Source organism: Vigna unguiculata, chromosome 11, assembly GCF_037176805.1.
Source record: "Vigna unguiculata cultivar grain cowpea cultivar isolate G323 ecotype 2 chromosome 11, ASM3717680v1, whole genome shotgun sequence".
Classification (NCBI taxonomy): Eukaryota; Viridiplantae; Streptophyta; class Magnoliopsida; order Fabales; family Fabaceae; genus Vigna; species Vigna unguiculata.
In genome coordinates, this window is record NC_140802.1 from 35096473 (window position 1) to 35119203 (window position 22731).

Sequence of the window (22731 nt, forward strand, 5' to 3'; positions counted from 1 at the left end):
ATAATATACCTCTAAACCCTACTCTAGCATTCATACCACTATCTAACAAGTCCTAATGCGTTAAAGACAAGTCTAAACTTATTAGTAAAAATCCTAATGTCTTAGACCTTTTCTTATTAAAATTTTGCATTAAGCTTTAAATTTGGATGTTAGGAATGATCAATGATGTACTCTATGTCTAGATACACAATCAATTAGTTATTCTATTCTATTATAGGTTTTAACATCGTGTCGAATGATTAGATACCCATAAATATGCAAGAATTCAATTCATGCAGTCAAGAATGGTAATATAACACAAGAGTAATGGAAAAGAAATATATTGAATAGCATAAATCACAATGAATTAAGATACATTAAGTCAAACCCTTGTGAATAAAGGTATACATTCTGAACACTAGAAAAAAAATAATGATGAATGCTTCTAGCCTCTAGAATACACCTCTGGCGGATCTTGCTCAATATTTGTGGGGGTGCCAAAATACACTTAAAATTTATATATTTAATTATGAATCCATAAGATTATTGAACTCAATAATAATTGAATCAATACTAAAATTTTTAGTTATATTTTGTTTTTAATGTAAATAACCATATCGTCAGCAAAAAAATTCATCTTCCGTTTTATTTTACAATCTTATTTTGATAATTTTCATTGTAGAAAATTATCTTTCTAATATAGTTGTAGAAACAAGAAGAGTTAAAATAAGACGAGATGGATTAAAAAATCAATCAAGTAGATGTAATTGACTTTCTATTTTGGTCAAAGATTGATTTTTTCTATTTTCTTCCTCACGGTAGCTTCCATTTTACAACTTTTAAATAATTAATTTATTCTTTTATTTCTTCATCAATATACTTTGTTTTAAAAAAAATACTAAAAGATAATTTATCATAATCTAAATAAAAATTGCGATACGTAATTAATAAAAGAAAAATATATGATAATCAAGTCACAATTAAAAACCAGTTATTAAAAAACACTTAGTGCATTGCTTTTTCTTCTATATTTATAAAAATGAATATACCACATGCTCATGAGATAAAAAATAATATTAATTATTAAACTAATATTTCACTATCAATTGAGAAAAACAGAATTAATTATTTCTTCAATAATAGAAGAAAGCATACAAAAATTAGAGCATAAAATAATGAATTTGTGTTCAACTTTCTTTTCTTCATAAACAAAAGAAAATGAAAACAAGTAAAAGTCTAAAGTAGGTACAATATATGAGAAACTCAAAAAACAGTGAGAGAGAAAATAAAAAATATCTTAATAAATTTGTTTATTTTTTATTAAATTTAATTTTATACTTTATTATTTATTAGCATTAAATGTTATATTTTGTAAAATAAATAAAAAGATACATATTTTAATTCTTATCGATTTCTGATATATACTTTTATTATTTAAAAAATTCCAAAAAATCAAATTTCTTATACATAATTTAAAAAATAAAAAATAAAATAATTTTCATATAACATAAATAAAAAAATTTCAAAAAAAGTTGGGGGCGCCACGGCTCCCCGTGTCCCTTCATTGGTCCGCCGTTGCACCTCTCCCTCCAAAAGATCAAGTTCCCTCTCTCTCCCAAAAGGGGAGGTTCCCCAAAATGGGTGGTTTATTTTTAACTCTATTGAGCCTTCTATTTAAGGACTTTCAAAACTGGATTGAGCTTGAAATTTATACTTGAATTTGTAATTGAAGTAACCAATTCTATTTATAATTGATTATGTTGATAACTTCTTAAATCTCTGAGATTTTCACTTATCTACAACATAAACCAAATAATTATCTTTTCCAATTTATTAAATAAAACTTTCATTATCTAATACAAGATAAAATACTTATCTATTCTAAATTATATAATAAAATCTTAATTATCTAATAAAAAATAAAATGCTTATCTTTTCTAAAATTATTTAATAGACCCTTAATTATTTAAAAGTGTAATGATAAAAAATACTAATAAAAGATAAAAATAAACATAATAAAAACATGATAATTCCAATTATAAAAAATCTTATGCATGAGTAACTTAATGTATTGTGGAGAACACAATACAAAAACTAAGAAAATTCTACACCATAAAGTGCCCCAAAATGTAGGAAAGCAAAAGAGTAAAATACTTTAATATGTGTTGCATAAGTGTTGTTTTGTGAAATTTTGGGATAATCTTCTCGAGATATATAATGCACTATTTGGCATAGTACAAGGTTGACTCATCTTTTGTAATATAAATTATCTACAATATTTAAAGTATTAGGCATATTGTTTGGCAAAATAGCTAAAACATAAATTTCTCTCTTGTAACCAAATTGCTTGAAATATATTATACTCGTTGTAGGATTGATATAGAAATGTAATTAAAGGACATACTATTACAATACCTATTGTAAGTATCACGTATAAGGATTTGGTACCCCAAGTACTCAATTTGTAAATATAAAGTTTTCTTTGCTGATAAAAAATATATATATAAGTTATTTTAAAAAAAATAAAGGTGCATAGAAATAATTATGAGAAAAATAAATTTAAGAAAATAATGATTTACTAAACACATATTTCACTTACTATTAATTGTTATTAGATCAAAAAATAATTTAAAATGGACAGATTATAAAATGAAAAAAATACTATAGATGTATTTGATTGAATCGAATTATTCTATATCTAGCTACCTTCTAACTAATAGGAGCTATATTTATACAAAAGAAAAATGAGAAATATAACTTTTAAAATTAATAAGAAAAGAACAGGGATGGAACCGAAGAGATGTGAAAAAGGAAAAATAAAGAAGAATTGGCTAGCCTTTACCAAATTTAAGAAAGGATAGCAAAAAATCTTAGGGCACAAAACAAGAGTTGGACAATGAAGCAGCTGAGAGATAACTACACACATTTGAGTTGTACTTTTCATTATCAAATAGTAATGCTTACCATAGAAACCATTATTTAAGACATTATTTGCATTCTTGAATTACTCCAGAAGAAAACAAAATGGAAATAAGCTTAAAAAAACTTTGGGTTATTTCCATACTCATAATCCAGCAATTTGCATTCTTGGCTGATGCCTCACATTCTAGAAAGAAGATTGTTCCAGCTCTTTACGTTTTTGGTGATTCAACCGTAGACGCTGGTAATAACAACAATCTCAAGACACTTGCCAAGGCAAATAAATTTCCCTATGGAATTGACTTCAATAATTGTTCCACAGGAAGGTTTAGCAATGGCAAAACAATTGCTGATATTCTTGGTAACTTTTTCACCTTTCTTTTGAAACATTATTTTTGTCTTTGTTTGTTTGATGTTTTGTGTTTCCATGTAAACATGAAAAATAATATTACTAGGAATTTTATGCATGTATTGTCTTTTGTAGCAATTAGATTGGGTTTGCCAACGCCGCCTCCATACTTGGGTGTGCCCAAGTCTCAAAGACATCAAGTAGTCACTGGAATTAACTATGCATCAGGCTCATGTGGAATCTTGAATTCAACTAGATCAGTAAGATTCAAAATAAATAAATAAAATGATTCAATATATTTTTTGACTTCAAACTATTTTAAAAAAAATATGTTTCGTCATTAAAAGTTGTATATGTATTCCATCTCTACGATTAATGAAAGTTACGTAAAATCCTTCCAGCAACGGATACATGGAAGTTATATTGTAGTCCATTGTGGAACTGCATTTAACATATGATAAAGAGTTTAAGTGTTGTTTATTCGAAATGCTTTTTTACATAACTTTCATAAAATACATGAACAAAATAGGTATATGTTTAGTTTATAAAGAAATATAAGTTTTAAAAATAGTTTCAAGGATAAAAAATATATTTAACTCAAATAAAAAATTTCCTTTCAATTTATTTCTCATGATATTTTTATTTTTTGATGAAGGGAGATTGTTTATCTTTAGATAAACAAATTGAATACTTCACCTTAAGTGTGGTCAATGATCTTCCAAGAAGCATACATAGCAAAACAAAACTAAGGCATTACTTAGCCAATTCCATATACCTCTTATCAATTGGATCTAATGATTACATGTTGAATTATTTCAAGTACCCAAATGAAACCAATAACAAATTAAATCCAGAAAAATATGCAGATTACCTACTTGAGCAACTAACTTCACGTATCAAGGTAATCTTTTAATAAATGTTTAGAATTATACTTTGATTTCTCACATATAGTAATTGTTATATTTTAATGTCACCTTTGAAATAAGTATTTTACATACCATAACTATTTAATTTTTCTCAAAGAATGTGAAAAATGTGTTTCCTTCGTTTTTCCCCCCAGAGAGTTTATGACCTTGGAGCTCGAAAGTTTGTGGTAAGTAGAATTGGTCAAATTGGATGCACACCAACAATTATTATAAGGACACCATATTCACAAAAATGCAATGAAGATATGAATCAAAAGGTTAAACCCTACTCAGATAAACTTCCTGGGAAGCTACAAGAGTTGCAAACCCAACTCCCACATTCACTATTCGTTAATTTGGATAATTACAACTTCTCCCAGAAAATAAGAAATTCCCCTGAAAAATTTGGTAAACAACATCTACCATTAATCTCTTGAAAAAAAAGGAATTAAGAAGTTCGTGAGTTTTTTGTATTCCTCTATGATCATAACTGATATTTTTTTATTATGCTTTCAGGGTTCAAAAATATTTTTGACTCGTGTGTCCAAGGAGGGAAACCTTGTGCAAACCGGAATGAATATTATTTTTTTGACTTTGCTCACCCTACTGAAGCTACCAATAAAATACATGTAAATGAGTGTTTTAGTGGAACTCAATTATGCCTTCCTTACAATATTCAAAAGTTGATTCACGCTCATTAAACTATTTGTACCATGTTCTTATTGAAATATATCATTAAAATTTTTTGTTTATTATTTATTTTTCACGTTCTCTTTATGTATGATAAAGATGTTATACTTTGCTTAAATGTGTTGTTTCTAAATCAATAGTGAAAACTGAGTAATTTACGTTATATGATTTACAGATGAGAGAGGAAAAAGAAAATATAATAGTGGGAGAAGGTGTTAAGAGGGATAAGGATCAAGAATTTGAGAAAGTAGAGGATGATGAATAGATATGGAAGGTGGGTAAATTAACCAAGCAATCACTCTATCAAGCAATTGCGAAATAAAGATAAATGTTTTTTTTTTCTTTCAAAAGAAGGTGGATTAACTTAGTATCTACACATTTTTAACTATTTGTCTAGATGCTTGCAATGGATAGAACTCTAACTTTAAAAAATTAGGCACAAAAAAATGTAAACAAAAGTGATTCAAATAAAGATTTAGGTGGCATTCTTAATGTAGTTGTGAAAGGAGGAGAGAAGGAAAAATGGATGGCATACATTCATACTAGGATAAGAAGTTTATCAATGAAGAAAATCATATAAAAGAAATGAAATAGAAGTAAAAGATTGTAATGTGAAAATCAAGATTTTTACTCATAAGATAATAAGAACTACCTAACCCAAACACTTGGTGGTAAAGGAGTTGAATGAAGATATGAATTATGTATTCAAGAATTTATATATTGAATTGTAATATTCTTAAAGATCAATTTTTTTTATCAGCAAAAGCAAATATATTAAAAGGAGCAGTAAAGTTTTCCCAACCCAAATACAAAAAATAAAATAAAATACAAAGAAGTAAAAAGAAAAAATTTGCCTCCAAGAGGAATGTCTCCCTTCAACTAAACAATTCTTAACCATACATTTTTGTCTTCCAATATTGGTTTCTCACAAAATTACATTAATATAACAAAAGAAAAAAAAAGGAGAGATCAAATAGAAACTTGGTGTACCACTTTTATTGCAATTTTGGTTCCCGTAGAAATCATGAGCAAAAAGACTATGCAACAATATAGGTTCCAAATCCAGAAAAAACCCATCTCTACAAACATTTTCCTTCTATCTTGGTAGGTTCCTACCATACTAATTCCAAAATGATCTTAAGAAACACAAGCACAATATATAGGTAGTATTTCACTCTAAGTCCATTGTAACAAAGAACAATGTAGTCTTGTCCCCACCCCATCAGTTAATATATTAGTCTACTAATATAGGGATGAGAAAAGAGCCTTCCAACAACCTAACCAAAGAACCTAATTTACTAAATGCACATAGGTTGTAGACACATGGTTGGACACAAACACCAATAAAATTATGAAACATTTGTATTAGGATTTTTATACACTATTGACGACCATATTTTGAGTTAGATTGTAGTGAACACTTTGTCACCATCAATTATTGCATTCCTAAAAATGGAATTGGTTCTTTGATTCCAAATATATTCCAAATATTTTTGTAAACATGAAGATTGGCTTAATAAAAATATTGTTAAGGTTCTTAAACTGTATGATATTTCAAAATCTTTTTTCTTGATTAGTTTGTAAGTCTTCAATGTGTTTATCTTTAGAGTATTTAGTGGTTTAGACTATTTATTCTACATCTAATGATAACTTCTTTCATTTTTCATATGAGAGTTCACCTGCTTGACACTTTGAGCTTAGTTGTGAAAGTAGTATTAACATGACTTCCCTATTAGTTGTAATAATAGAAAAAAAATATTAGTTAAGATAGTTCACTAAGAGAGAAGCTTTGAGTTGTAATATTTTTTTCATGGTGAATTTTTTTCGTGGATATAGATTATAGTGTGTTAATACTTTAATTGAACCATATTAATCTTTTGTGTATATCTTCCATTATTATCATCCATTGTTAACTGAGAACATAGGAATCAACTATCTCATCTAAACACTTGCTAGAATGGTAATTGAATTGAGATACAAATTATGTATAAGAAGCTTATGTTTTGAATTGTGTGATCTGTAAACACTAAAAATTGTAATATGACATCCAATACCTAAAAATATGGAAAATTATTGTTTGACTCCCATTTTTCATTCTCATCATTTACTCTCTGACGTGACTTAGTGTGAGATATTGATTCTTTTAAAGGAAAAGATAGTGGTACATTGATCAATGACCCATAGTATGCCATGTCAGGGAATAAAGGATGAGAGTAAAAAAATAACAGTCATAATATCATTGTTATAAAAATATATACTTTATAACGACTACATAATAAAAAAAAGTTATATTTATGTATATTTAATGTACAACTTTAGCAACAAAACCTTAAAAAAATATTATAAAAACATTTTGATAGGTGTAACTTTCATGACAACAAAAATAAGAATTATCTTATAGTATAAAAGGTATATATATATATATATATATATATATATATATATATATATAAGGTATTAAATTAAGTTGCTTATAATATTCTAAAGGTGAAAACATTAATATATGATAATATATGATGTTGTCGTTTAAGTCATAAGTTCACACAATATTTAAAAAGCTTTGTAAAAAGAGTGATAAGTATATTCATATAATTATGTTTTATTATATAAATATAACCACAAGTGTAAAATCAAAAACACATTGTGCTTTTTGGGCTTGACCAAAATGAATTCAAATAGAATACATTTTTGTTTTTTAAAACAAGTGTTAATCATGCTAAGTGTGTCTCGTTACATAATCAATTATGTTACCACCCATAATCAATTATCTGTTAAGGTATAACCATTGTTTCTCCCACGTTTATGCTCACATGCACATTAATTATGAGAATTATTATGTCAACATATGTATAAGGGTTAAATGGGTAAAAGTCTCATACATGTCACAAAATCATCTTTTCTTTCTGTCTTAGTGAAGGGCCCCCTCTCCCCCTCTCACTCCTTTTTCTTTCCTACCCTTTCCACTCAAATTCACATAATAAAATGTAAATAGTATCTCTTCTCTTTTTGCTTTTAGGCTTTGTTCTTTTGAATGGATGAATTTGGGGAAAAGTGTGAAGATGAATTTGGATATATTTGAGTGGATGAATATGTGTTTTTTTGAGTGAATTTAGAAGGTAAAGTAAGTGAATTTGTAGATGAATTTTGTGAGAGTTAGTGAATGATTTGAATAATGTGATAGATAAAAAAAATTATAATAGATAAAAATTTGAAAATTACCTAACTACCCTTCTAAGAAAAATAAAATTAAATAATTTGTAAATAAGTTAAAAATATTCAATTTTAGTAATATTTTTATTATTATAATTATTAATTACTACATATAATAAATATTTATTATTATCAATTGTTATATATATATATATATATATATATATTATAAATTATTATTATTATTAAATAAATAATAATAATAACATATAATAATTTGTAAGGATATTGTATTATTACAATAGTATTAATTATATATGGTAAATAATGTATAATGGTATTAATATAGGAAAATGGCACACGGAGAAAATTGTAAAGTGTACTTTCATCCACCTAAATCTTCTATGTAGAGAGGGGATAAAATTTTAAACTGTTTTTATAAATCTATGCTCTTACATCAGCGTATTTCTTTGAAAAGGAACATGAATGTAACTATAAATCCATCGTTGCAAATCAGTTGATTTAATACTAACTCTTCATATCTTTATTCATATATATATATATATATATATATATATATATATATATATATATATATATATATATATATTGTAAGGACTAAAGAAATAGTTTAAGAGTAAAGGTGGTTCTAAAGATGAACTTGATTATTTTATTCATAAAAAGTTCAATTATACATAGATATTTTATAAAAATCATTATCTTTCCGAAAACCTTTTTCTAAAGTTTCTTTTGCATTTTTTTAACCTTTTGAGCACATCTTTCATATATTTGATTATCAGAGACCACTAATGGATTCACGACATAGATATCTACACTTTTGTCTAATCAAAATCTAAAACAGAGTAAGTTCACTTTTTGCTCTATTTTTAAGTTAGTGTAGTTTTTTAGAGCACATGTGGTTCTAGGATCCATGCATGTTACTCAAATACTACACCATTTTTCACTTTAGACTACTCTAATATAGCCTACATGTATAAAATTGTTGCCTAAACATTGAAAAGGCAAAAAAATATAAGTGTGGCTTAAAACTACTAAAAGCTACATATATAAATTGTTAGATTATTTAGGAAATATTTTTTTAAATGTTGCCCATAGAAAATGTAGGCAAAATAATGAAATTGTGGCATCTTCATTGCATTGTTTCCCTCTATGTTATATTATACACTATGAATCTTTGTCATACTTATAGATTTGTCAACGCTGACAGGGCAACAACTGAAAAGCCATTGCGTAAAATAGAAATAAGCCACAATTTTTTATTGTTGTATAGAGAGTTTTATGTGCCTTAAAAATAGAGAGCACACAAAGAATGTTGTCTATTTGTTTTAAGCAATATGATAGAAAATGTTGATAGTTAGGATATAGTTGTTAAAATATGGATAGTTTAAATTACATTTTTAAAATTGTGGTAATTTAACTTTAAATATTTTTAAATTATTATCAAGTGACCTAATAATAATTAAATTGCTGTAAGATGCTTCAATTGTCTCGTGGTGGAGGGTAGGTGATGGCACACCCTTAGCCAATGGTCCAATCACATGATGCATGGCTAAGCAAATTCAAGAAGAGTTAGCAATATCTAGTCAAGGTGAAGCTAAACTCCTTTTCACTTGGGCCATCATAGAGCATTTTTAGACCTTGTATTAAGGGTCATGTAGTGTAGGTTTTCCTTTGAAGGTCTTGTATTACGGGTCATGTAGTGTAGGATTTTAAAAACAATCTTGCTTAAGTAGGGATCATCATATGCGCCTAGCTTAAGCAATCCTTTGATGTTTAATTATGTTAATTTAGCTAGCTTAGGAAGGGCATCCCACACATGCCATATGGCAAGCCCTTGATGGATAGTTCTCTTACAATGGTAGTGGTCATGTGTCATTGTCTTATAGGAGAGAATTTTCATAAAGTAGCTTTCCACATGATAACACATGACTGGTTCGTTTTGTGAAAGTGAGAATTGCCACATGTCAAGCTCTCATTCACCCTTAATGGAGAGTTCTCTTACAAAGGTAGTGGACATGTGTCATTGTCTTATAGGAAAGACTTTTCAAAAAGTAGCTTTTCACATGACAACATATGAGTGGTTCGTTTTGTGAGAGTGAGGACTACCACATGTCAAGCTTTCTTTCACCAAGATAGTATTTTTAGGGTTTTGGTGCATGTTAGCATTTTAAGGTTTGGACAATTTTGGAGACACCTTACTCTATAAGTAGAGGTGTCCCCCCATGTATTTCTCACTTTGAGAATGATAATTATGTTGCCAAAATTATTTTTGAGCCATACTTCTTCTCTTAGCCATTTGCTAGAGCATCCCAAGAGGTCCCTCTAACACCCCTTTCTCTAGAGTTGGCCTAACCTCTGTTAGAGCTCCACAAACAACCTTCATCCCATCATTAAATCACTAAAACTGAGAGCCATTTTCTCTCAACACCAAGCTTCTATGGATCCACTGTCAGGTTTATAAGAGGGGGTTTCACTGGGGAGAACAACACCAATGAGATCTGAGCCTAACCACATAAGACACTGACACCACTCTCAACCCAAAACCTTAAGGCAATGGGTTTATGGGTCTTTATTCTTATATAGTGCTCTATTTTCTCAATTCTGGTCAATGTGGGACTTAGACTCACACTTGGATTCCTAACAATCTCCCCCTCAAAGGTGAGTCCCTTCAACCACATTGGTACACTCCCCCTCCAGCGGAAGCATTCCCAACCACGAGTACTCCTTTTCTACCCTTTTTTGCACCGCCGTTATTCTTAACGGGACACGCTTTGTAATTGAAGTAACCAATTCTATTTATAATTGATTATGTTGATAACTTCTTAAATCTTTGAGATTTTCACTTATCTACAACATAAACCAAATAATTATCTTTTCCAATTTATTAAATAAAACTTTCATTATATAATAAAAGATAAAATACTTATCTTTTCTAAATTATATAATAAAATCTTAATTATCTAATAAAAAATAAAATGCTTATCTTTTCTAAAATTATTTAGTAGACCCTTAATTATTAAAAAGTGTAATTGTCAGGTTTTACAGAGGGGGTTTCACTAGGGAGAACAACACCAATGAGATCTGAGCCTAACCACATAAGACACTGACACCACTCTCAACCCAAAACCTTAAGGCAATGGGTTTATGGGTCTTTATTCTTATATAGTGCTCTACTTTCTCATTTCTGGTCAATGTGGGACTTAGACTCACACTTGTATTCCTAACAATCTCCCCCTCAAGGGTGAGTCCCTTCAACCACATTGGTACACCCCCCTCCAGCGGAAGCTGCCCAACCACGAGTACTCCTTTTCTGCCCTTTTCTGTACCGCCGTTATTCTTAACGGGACACGCTTTACCTGGAACCCTTATCTGGGACTCTTGCCAGGAACACTTTCGATACTAGGACCATACTGGTACTGCACTCGTCTGAGCCGGCATTAACCATCGGCTCTGATACCACTTGTCAGGTTTTACAGAGGGGGTTTCACTAGGGAGAACAACACCAATGAGATCTGAGCCTAACCACATAAGACACTGACACCACTCTCAACCCAAAACCTTAAGGCAATGGGTTTATGGGTCTTTATTCTTATATAGTGCTCTACTTTCTCATTTCTGGTCAATGTGGGACTTAGACTCACACTTGTATTCCTAACAGTAATGATAAAAAATACTAATAAAAGATAAAAATAAACATAATAAAAACATGATAATTCCAATTATAAAAAATCTTATGCATGAGTAACTTAATGTATTGTGGAGAACACAATACAAAAACTAAGAAAATGCTACACCATAAAGTGCCCCTAAATGTAGGAAAGCAAAAGAGTAAAATACTTTAATATGTGTTGCATAAGTGTTGTTTTGTGAAATTTTGGGATAATCTTCTCAAGATATATAATGCACTATTTGGCATAGTACAAGGTTGACTCGTCTTTTGTAATATAAATTATCTACAATATTTAAAGTATTAGGCATATTGTTTGGCAAAATAGCTAAAACATAAATTTCTCTCTTATAACCAAATTGCTTGAAATATATTATACTCGTTGTAGGATTGATATAGAAATGTAATTAAAGGACATACTATTACAATACCTATTGTAAGTATCACGTATAAGGATTTGGTACCCCAAGTACTCAATTTGTAAATATAAAGTTTTCTTTGCTGATAATATATATATATATATATATATATATATATATATATATATATATATATAAAAGATATTTTAAAAAAAAATAAAGGTGCATAGAAATAATTATGAGAAAAATAAATTTAAGAAAATAATGATTTACTATAGACATCTTTCACTTACTATTAATTGTTCTTAGATAAAAAAATAATTTAAAATGGACACGTTATAAATGAAAAAAATACTATAGATGTATTTGATTGAATCGAATTATTCTATATCTAGCTACCTTCTAACTAATAGGAGCTATATTTATACAAAAGAAAAATGAGAAATATAACTTTTAAAATTAATAACAAAAGAACATGGATGGAACCGAAGAGAGGTGAAAAAGGAAAAATAAAAAAGAATTGGCTAGCCTTTACCAAATTTAAGCAAGGTAGCAAAAAAATCTATTTAGGGTACAAAACAGGAGTTGGACAATGAAGCAGCTGAGAGATAACTACACACATTTGAGTTGTACTTTTCATTATCAAATAGTAATGCTTACCATAGAAACCATTATTTAAGACATTATTTGCATTCTTGAATTACTCCAAAAGAAAACAAAATGGAAATAAGCTTAAAAAAACTTTGGGTTATTTCCATTCTCATAATCCAGCAATATGCATTCTTGGCTGATGCCTCACATTCTAGAAAGAAGATTGTTCCAGCTCTTTACGTTTTTGGTGATTCAACCGTAGACGCTGGTAACAACAACAATCTCAAGACACTTGCCAAGGCAAATAAATTTCCCTATGGAATTGACTTCAATAATTGTTCCACAGGAAGGTTTAGCAATGGCAAAACAATTGCTGATATTCTTGGTAACTTTTCCAATTTTCTTTTGAAACATTATTTTTGTCTTTGTTTGTTTGATGTTTTGTGTTTCCATGTAAACATGAAAAATAATATTACTAGGAATTTTATGCATGTATTGTCTTTTGTAGCAATTAGATTGGGTTTGCCAATGCCGCCTCCATACTTGGGTGTGCCCAAGTCTCAAAGACATCAAGTAGTCACTGGAATTAACTATGCATCAGGCTCATGTGGAATCTTGAATTCAACTAGATCAGTAAGATTCAAAATAAATAAATAAAATGATTCAATATATTTTTTGTCTTCAAACTAATTTTAAAAAAATATGTTTCGTTATTAAAAGTTGTATATGTATTCTATCTCTACGTTTAATGAAAGTTTCGTAAAATCCTTCCAGCAACGGATACATGGAAGTTATATTGTAGTCCATTGTGGAACTCCATTTAACATATGATAAATAGTTTAAGTGTTGTTTATTCGAAATGCTGGTTTACATAACTTTCATAAAATACATGAACAAAATAGGTATATGTTTAGTTTATAAAGAAATATAAGTTTTAAAAATAGTTTCAAAGATAAAAAATATATTTAACTCATAAATAAAAAATTTCCTTTCAATTTATTTCTCATGATATTTTTATTTTTTGATGAAGGGAGATTGTTTATCTTTAGATAAACAAATTGAATACTTCACCTTAAGTGTGGACAATGATCTTCCAAGAAGCATACATAGCAAAACAAAACTAAGGCATTACTTAGCCAATTCCATATACCTCTTATCAATTGGATCTAATGATTACATGTTGAATTATTTCAAGTACCCAAATGAAACCAATAACAAATTAAATCCAGAAAAATATGCAGATTACCTACTTGAGCAACTAACTTCACGTATCAAGGTAATCTTTTAATAAATGTTTAGAATTATACTTTGATTTCTCACATATAGTAATTGTTATATTTTAATGTCACCTTTGAAATAAGTATTTTACATACCATAACTATTTAATTTTTCTCAAAGAATGTGAAAAATGTGTTTCCTTCGTTTTTTTCCCCCAGAGAATTTATGACCTTGGAGCTCGCAAGTTTGTGGTAAGTAGAATTGGTCAAATTGGATGCACACCAACAATTATTATAAGGACAACATATTCCCAAAAATGCAATGAAGATATGAATCAAAAGGTTAAACCCTACTCAGATAAACTTCCTAGGAAGCTAACAGAGTTGCAAACCCAACTCCCACATTCACTATTCGTTAATTTGGATAATTACAACTTCTCCCAGAAAATAAGAAATTCCCCTGAAAAATTTGGTAAACAACGTCTACCATTAATCTCTTGAAAAAAAAGGAATTAAGAAGTTTGTGAGTTTTTTGTATTCCTCTATGATCATAACTGATATTTTTTATTATGCTTTCAGGGTTCAAAAATATTTTTGACTCGTGTGTCCAAGGAGGGAAACCTTGTGCAAACCGGAATGAATATTATTTTTTTGACTTTGCTCACCCTACTGAAGCTACCAATAAAATACATGTAAATGAGTGTTTTAGTGGAACTCAATTATGCCTTCCTTACAATATTCAAAAGTTGATTCACGCTCATTAAACTATTTGTACCATGTTCTTATTGAAATATATCATTAAAAAAAATTTTTTATTATTTATTTTTCACGTTCTCTTTATGTATGATAAAGATGTTATAATTTGCTTAAATGTTTTGTTTCTAAATCAAGAGTGAAAACTGAGTAATTTACGTTATATGATTTACAGATGAGAGAGGAAAAAGAAAATAAAATAATGGGAGAAGGTGTTAAGAGGGATAAGGATCAAGAATTTGAGAAAGTAGAGGATGATGAATAGATATGGAAGGTGGGTAAATTAACCAAGCAATCACTCTATCAAGCAATTGCGAAATAAAGATAAATGTGTTTTTTTCTTTCAAAAGAAGGTGGATTAACTTAGTATCTACACATTTTTAACTATTTGTCTATATGCTTACAATGGATAGAACTCTAACTTTAAAAAATTAGGCACAAAAAAATGTAAACAAAAGTGATTTAAATAAAGATTTAGGTGGTATTCTTAATGTAGTTGTGAAAGGAGGAGAGAAGGAAAAATGGATGGCATATATTCATACTAGGATAAAAAGTTTATCAATGAAGAAAATCATATAAAAGAAATGAAATAGAAGTAAAAGATTATAATGTGAAAATCAAATTTTTTACTCATAAGATAATAAGAACTACCTAACCCAAACACTTGGTGGTATGGGAGTTGAATGAAGATATAAATTATGTATTCAAGAATTTATATATTGAATTGTAATATTTTTAAAGATCAATTTTTTTTATCAGCAAAAGCAAATATATTAAAAGGAGCAATAGAGTGTTCCCAACCCAAATACAAAAAAAAAAAATACAAAGAAGTAAAAAGAAAAAATTTGCCTCCAAGAGGAATGTTGTTAACTCTTTGGAAAGTGTACCAATTCGTTACAAGTAGTAAAAATGGAAGTCTAAGTATCGTTTTCTCAAGGGATTTGTGTTTGTTTGTCTAAGTGTGATTATTTACTAATTTTAGCAATAATGTCAACTTAAACAATTGGTTTAATTTAAGAATAACATGCAAAATTAATAAACACTAAAGTGATAAAAGAAATTAGGTAAGACTTCACCAAGGTTGGATTTCATGAACCATACTAACGTAATATTTCCTACACAATTTCTTTATCTTGCTCAAACATCCTCATCGTAAGCTTACTAGCCCTTAATTTCTTAGAAGTAAGTTCTAAGTCAAATATATTAGAATATTAATTCCTTAACTATTTTAACACATAACTTGCATTAAGATTTGGTGTATAGAATGACCTAGAGATTACGTCTATTCCTAGAACCCAATCTCATGGTTGTTTTATCCAAGGTTAAGTTCCAATTCATTTTCCAATAATTAGATACAACCAAATAGCAAAGATTTCCATCAAGCACATTTATAATTGAGATAGAACATATGAACAATGAAAGAGATTACATTGCATAGGAAAATTACAAAGAGTATAGGTTCATTACATCCAACCCCAATGAAGGAGGAGTTTAGTCACTCCTAAGCATCTAGAGAACAAAGGATGGATGAATTTGATGGAATGGATGAATTGATGTGAAGTCTCCTTGCCCTAGAATGGCGTTTTTTCGTCTCTTTCCTGGTCCTGTCACGTTCCCACACTCCAGCACACCAGTTTCGTGTAACTTTCAAAACTATAACCACTTCATAAAACCATCCTCTCGCTGGGCGAGATGACTTACTCGCTGGGCGACTAGTGATTACTCGTTGGGCGACAGAGCATACTCGCTGGGCCACTAGGTCCTGACAGAACAACCTCACTTCTTCTCCAATCCTTCACTTTCCTATACAATAATCTCCAAGAAAACACAAAATATATCTAACCTAAAAGAAACCTAAAAACAACCTAAAACTTCCCACAAAACACATGATTGAGTACAATTAAGAGGTCCAATAAAATAACAATAATAAGTATTTTTCATACTTATCAAACTCCCTCAAACTTGTACTTTTTCATGTCCTCATGAAAAGAAAACCTAACTGTACAAACACATAAACAAAACACCCTGATTAAAAATGAACCAAAGACATATGATCTCATAATATAATCCCCTTTACACATATCAAAGACAATTCACTTGCATTTCTCAAAATCAAGAAGACAATTCATTAGCATACCATAAAACTAATCCATCAAAGTTTTGCACATCATCTCATCCACACACTTCACACACATTGAATTAGATCAAAAGGTCTTTCTAGGCTTGAAACTTGGCTTGGCTACAAAGAATTATGATTTTTCATGGAATCAAATCACCTTGGAAGAGGAGAACAATTATATGCATAAACATTCATGAACATCCTCACTCCCCATATACAAACAATACAACCCACCATAATCTTTCCATAGCTCAACCTCACAATTTCATTTCATGCACCCTTTTCATTAATTTGCCTTTGCTTTTTCTCTTTTTTTTATGCCATTTTTTTCATTTTTTTTATTGAGAATGTTGAGCTTTTTCAATCATCACAATTTCTCATTTCTCAATCACATCTTTCCCCCAAACTTAATCTCCACTCATACCCATGTTCACAACATAAAACTTGCTCTCTTATTCCATGGTGTAAGGTAAGATAAAATTTTACAAGGCTTAGGGTAGAGAAACAATACATCAAGGCTCAAAAAGGGTTCACAAATGGTTTCACATTATGCACAAAGGTTAGCTATTTGGCCAAGTAGCTTCATTACATAACAACAAACAATTTCCTTTTTCATCCCTAACCAAGTGTGTGTGATTGCATTCAAAGAATCATGCAAAAATTAACTTCATAGCAATGATAACTTCCTAGCATTCTCACCAAGCACATATGTCAACACTCAACTATCTCATTCATTGAGCCAAATTCACTCTGGATAAGGACTGAATCACATTGCAACCACATAAACACTTCATCAATCATTCAAAGTTGCAAGCAAATAACCAAAGATCATGCAAGGCTATATGAACAGAGATCACAATGTCATTACAAACATAAGCATGAACATCAACTCCACAACTAAACAATAACGTCTAGACAAAACAAAGTATTAAACCCATAACAAAACTACACATCACTAAACAAATAAACAGAGTCTTAAACACAACACATCTAAACACAACACATCTCAAGCATCATCATCAGGAGGAACCTCCTCCTCAATAGCATTCTCAGCCTCATCAACATCATCAACATCATTTGCACCATCAGCACCATCATCATCCTTATCCTTAGAGTTAGCAGAGTCAGCAACAGTACCACCCCTCCCCACTGAGATTTTGGCCTGCCCCGAGGCCAAGAAATACACTCATCAAATTGAGCACCAGTCATCAAATAATCATCTGGAGTGTTTGGAACAGCCAAAGACAACTTATGCAAGTTGTCCATAAGACATCGTGTGCCACGCCGAACTGCTTGCTTGCTATCCCAAATGTCCTCTTGCCTAGCAAACATTTTACTCATAGCTGCCTGGGAGGTAGCTTCAGAAGATGAGGCACGAGGTACATTCGGTGGACGAGGGCGAGGAACCGGTCTAGGTGCAGGAACATGATCAACTGCTGGGTTTATACAATGTTTAGAAATGAATCGACTATTGATGGGGGATTGGAGACGAAGAAATATTGGTGTGTTTGAAACAACACCTTTCGCCTTGCATAAGGCCGTGATGAGTGCTGGAAACCCGAGCTTGGTAGCATTACTCGCAATAAGGGCAATCTCCTGTGATATCACAACTCCAATATCATTTTCAATTTTGGTCATGATCGCAAAAATCAAGTACGATCGCTCAAGATTGATATCGGAGGTGTGAGTATTAGGAGATATGTTGTTATATGAGAAAACACTCCATATATGTGCCAAGGAGTTCAGATGCTTGCGCAGAATGCGAACAGGAGTTCTAGAAACACCAATCACATAGGACTCGCCAAGAATGCACAATCTTGCTACAATGGCCTCAAGGTCCTTATCTTCAATCAGAAAATCTCCATAAGGCGTGTTCCTATCAGCAGGAAAAATAGGAGTCCTCAAAAAGGTGTTCAATGCCTTGCGGTTAAACTTGATCATTTTGCCCCAGACCTTGGCTTGGCAAGGCAAAGAACCATCTGAATTGTAGGCATTGGCATAAAACTCCTTAACAAGGACCTCATCAACCTCATTGGGAAGGTTTCCCAGTACTCTATGCCATTTTCTTCTCTCCAGCTCCAACCTGAAATCATCAAATTCCCCCACCTTCAAGTTGACATGCCTCTCTGATAAGATACTGACATGCATGATCTCTAGAAATCTCCTTGCAGCAGCTTTAGATGTAAACTTATGCTGATCATACTCAAACTCGGCGTCTTCGTCCATGGAATCAATGCCTTAGGAGGAGCCATCTACAAAATTAATATCACAGAACCAGCACAGAGATTGTTTCACAGAACAAGGTTAGAAACAACAATGCTAATATCAACAAATAAAAATTTAACAAAATAAAACATTGTTGCAGAGGTTCACTCGTTGGCCGAGCAACTCGCTAGGCGAGCAGCAACGACAGAGGCTGTAGTAGCAGTCTCGCTAGGCGAGTGAGCTCGCTGGGCGAGTGACTAAATCTGCAGCAGAAAACACACTGTCGCAGCACAAACGCGAGCAAGCTCGCTAGGCGAACGCAACAATATCAAGATTGCAAACACAATACTTACACACACTACTCTATATGCAAAAGTCGAACAACATATAGTAACACAAACATTCATAAATTCAAAACCAACAATGAGAAATCCTAAAGAAAACCCTAAGTAAAACCCTAAATTATTGAAATGAAAAAGGAAAAAGAAGATGAGAAATACTTACCTTGATGAAGATGAATGCAAGAAGAAGATGGAATGGCAAGGAGTAAGCACACACAAGAGCAGCACGACTCACAACCAAGGGGAGAAGAGAAAACGGCTAGGGTTTTTCAAAAGAGAAAGAGAAAGAAAAAGAGGGGAAATCTGAGATTTTAGGGCCAGCGAGACGCTCTCGCTGGGCGAGCCACACTACTCGTTGGACGAGCGGCCTCGTTTTCAGAAAAGTCAACTTTGACCCAGCAACCACCTGACAGCATTAAAGCCTGTCCCAATTGCTGGCCATTGAGGTGGTTCGCTGGGTGAGCGTCCTAGTTCCCTCCAATTTCAAATTTGAAATTTTTCTTTCTTTTTCTTTTTTCTTTTTTTTTTCCTTTTTCCTTTTTTCTTTTTTTTTCTTTTTTCTTTTTTATTTTTTTTTATTCCCGAAGCTTGGTCTTTGGGCGAGTAGTGGTCGCCCAACTACTGTTCCAGAGCGAAATTTCTTCAATAATTCGTTGGGCGACTACTACTAGCTGGGCGAGTGTGTATAATTTTTGAATTCACAAATAGCCAAACTCGCTGGGCGAGAGTGGCTCGCCTAGCTACTGCTCCAGATTCCAATTAACGCAAATATTCGCTGGGCGAGTCTGCATAATTTTTGAAAAACAAATTCTATAGAAATGGACTCATTGGGCGAATAAAGCAGAACAGTAGCACATATAAACAGAAGCAAACCTACTCCAAAAATGATAACAAACAACAACCCTGGATTGTCTCCCGGTTAGCGCTTCTTTAACGTCACTAGCTTGACGGGTAACAGTTCATGGATCAGTAAAATGAATGATAGTGGTGAGGCGTTCAACCTCACCCCCCACATAATGCTTCAAGTGCTGACCATTTACTATCCAACTTCTATTTGGATCACTAGAAGAAGGATCCATTAGTTCAACTGTGCCATATGGTTTAACATCCTTGATGGTGAATGGCCCTGACCACTTTGATTTAAACTTGCCAGGAAAGAGCTTGAATCTTGAATTGAAAGTAGCACTTGCTGGCCTGGGTGAAATTCTCTCTTCATAAGCTTCTTATCATGATAGAGCTTTACTTTTTCCTTGTATCTCTTGGAGTTGTCATATGTTGTCAATCTCATTTCTTCAAGTTCCTGCAACTGCAACTTTCTTTTCTCTGCAGACAAAGATGAATCAAAGTTAAGAAATTTTAAGGCCCAATAAGCCTTATGCTCTATCTCCATCGGCACATGACAAGATTTGCCATATACTAATTGGAACGGTGACAATCCCATAGGTGTTTTCATGGCTGTCCTATATGTCCAAAAGGCATCGTCAAGCTTCACCGACCAATCCTTTCTGGATGATGCCACAGTCTTCTCAAGAATCCTCCTTATCTCTCGGTTGGACACTTCAGCTTGGCCATTGGTTTGAGGATGATAAGGAGAGGCTATTTTGTGCCTAACCTCATAATGTTTCAAAACCTTGGCTAACTGATCATTACAAAAATGGGATCCACCATCTCTTATGAGGATCCTAGGAACTCCAAACCGTGAGAAAATCTGTCTCTTCAAGAACTTGATAACTGTCTTGGCATCATTCTTTTGGCAAGCAGTTGCTTCCACCCATTTGCTGACATAATCCACTGCAACCAATATATACTCATTATTGTACGATGAAGGTAGGGGACCAACAAAATCAATGCCCCAACAGTCAAACACCTCCACTTCCAAAATTGCTTACAGTGGCATCTCATTTCTTCTTGAAATGCTTCCAATCCTCTGGCACTTATCACAACTCCTAGCATGAGCATGAGCATCTTTGAATAAAATGGGCCAGTAGAAACCAGATTGGAGCACTTTGGCGTCTGTCCTTTCTCCATTAAAGTGTCCACCATATGGCGAATTATGACAATGCCATAGGATACTACAGCTTCCTCTGTAGTGACACACCGCCTCAAAAGATTGTCAACACCAAGTTTGAACAAGAAAGGGTCATCCCAAAGGTACTATTTTGCATTATGTAAAAAACTTTTCTTCGGCTTCCATGAAAGATCTTCAGGGAGAACACCTGCAGCTTTGAAATTAGCCATATCTGCAAACCATGGCCTTTGTTGAATAAGCATCAAGCTTTCATCACAAAAAGTCTCACAAATCTCCCTCTCTTTGCATGTAACTTCATCATTTACCAACTAAGAAAGATGATCTGCAATAACATTCTCACTCCCTTTCTTGTCCCTAATCTCCAAATCAAACTCCTGTAATAAAAGAACCCATCTGATCAACCATGGCTTGGAGTCAGGCTTGGACAACAAATACTTTATGGCAGCATGGTCTGTATATATTATCACTTTAGACCCAATAAGGTAAGGTTTAAACTTCTCCAATGCATAGACAATGGCAAAAAACTCCTTCTCTGTTGTGGCATAATGAAGCTGAGCACCATTCAAGACCTTACTGGCATAATATATAACATGAAAAACTTTCTCTTTTCTCTGGCCAAGAACAGCCCCAATGGCATAATCGCTAGCATCACACATCAACTCAAATTCTTGAGTCCAAATTGGTGCAATTATCACTGGGGCAGAAACTAGTTTCTCCTTCAAGTTATTAAAAGCTTGCAAACACTCTCCATCAAACTCAAAAGGAGCATCTTTAAAAAGGAGATTGCACAGGGGTTTAGCAATCTTGGAGAAATCTTTGATGAATCTTCTATAGAAACCTGCATGACCAAGAAAACTTCTAACCCCTTTGACATTTGATGGAGGTGGTAATTTCTCAATGACATCAACCTTAGCATGATCAACATCAATTCCCCTGGAAGAAACTCTATGGCCCAACACAATACCTTCTCTCACCATAAAATGGCACTTCTCTCATTTCAGCACAAGGTTTGTGTCAATGCATCTTTTCAAAACCACATCCAAGTTCTCAAGGCATGAATCAAAAGATGGACCAAAAACTAACAAATCATCCATAAATACCTCAATACTCTTCTCAACCACATCAGCAAAAATGGCTAGCATGCATCTTTGAAAGGTGGCAGGTGCATTGCAAAGGCCAAAAGACATTCGCCTATAAGCAAATACACCATAAGGACACGTGAAAGCAATCTTCTCCTGATCCTCTGGATTAACTACTATCTAATTATATCCTGAATAACCATCCAGGAAATAGTAGAAAGCTTGCCCAGCCAACCATTCCAACATCTGGTCCATAAAAGGGAGTGGAATATGATCCTTCCGAGTGGCTTGATTCAACTTCCTATATTCAATGCACATCCTCCACCCAGTGACTGTTCGAGTTAGAATTAACTCATTT

The 22731-nt window shown here is 32.0% G+C and overlaps 2 protein-coding genes across 2 annotated transcripts; both read left to right on the forward strand.

Moving 5' to 3' along the window:
• The first annotated feature begins 3003 nt into the window (after positions 1–3003).
• On the forward strand, positions 3004–4853 carry LOC114170329 (GDSL esterase/lipase At1g71691-like). The gene is made up of 5 exons (XM_085669371.1): positions 3004–3259; positions 3383–3507; positions 3903–4148; positions 4308–4560; positions 4669–4853. The coding sequence occupies exons 1-5, from the start codon at positions 3004–3006 to the stop codon at positions 4851–4853; spliced, it is 1065 nt and encodes a 354-aa protein (XP_085525497.1).
• Positions 4854–12759: 7906 nt separating this feature from the next.
• LOC114170330 (GDSL esterase/lipase At1g71691-like) lies at positions 12760–14611 on the forward strand. Its single transcript, XM_028055809.1, has 5 exons — positions 12760–13015; positions 13139–13263; positions 13661–13906; positions 14067–14319; positions 14427–14611. Exons 1-5 carry the CDS (start codon positions 12760–12762, stop codon positions 14609–14611), a joined length of 1065 nt encoding a protein of 354 aa, XP_027911610.1.
• Positions 14612–22731: the final 8120 nt, after the last annotated feature.

What these genes read in the sequence shown, in the direction of transcription:
- LOC114170329 (XM_085669371.1), top strand. Translation starts at nt 3,004, where the DNA reads ATGGAAATAAGCTTAAAAAAACTTTGGGTTATTTCCATACTCATAATC. An exon ending in AACTAACTTCACGTATCAAG is followed by an intron (nt 4,149 to 4,307) that starts GTAATCTTTTAA and finishes TTTTCCCCCCAG; the next exon opens with AGAGTTTATGACCTTGGAGC. An exon ending in AAATTCCCCTGAAAAATTTG is followed by an intron (nt 4,561 to 4,668) that starts GTAAACAACATC and finishes TTATGCTTTCAG; the next exon opens with GGTTCAAAAATATTTTTGAC.
- LOC114170330 (XM_028055809.1), top strand. Translation starts at nt 12,760, where the DNA reads ATGGAAATAAGCTTAAAAAAACTTTGGGTTATTTCCATTCTCATAATC. An exon ending in TCTTGAATTCAACTAGATCA is followed by an intron (nt 13,264 to 13,660) that starts GTAAGATTCAAA and finishes TTTTTGATGAAG; the next exon opens with GGAGATTGTTTATCTTTAGA. An exon ending in AACTAACTTCACGTATCAAG is followed by an intron (nt 13,907 to 14,066) that starts GTAATCTTTTAA and finishes TTTTTCCCCCAG; the next exon opens with AGAATTTATGACCTTGGAGC.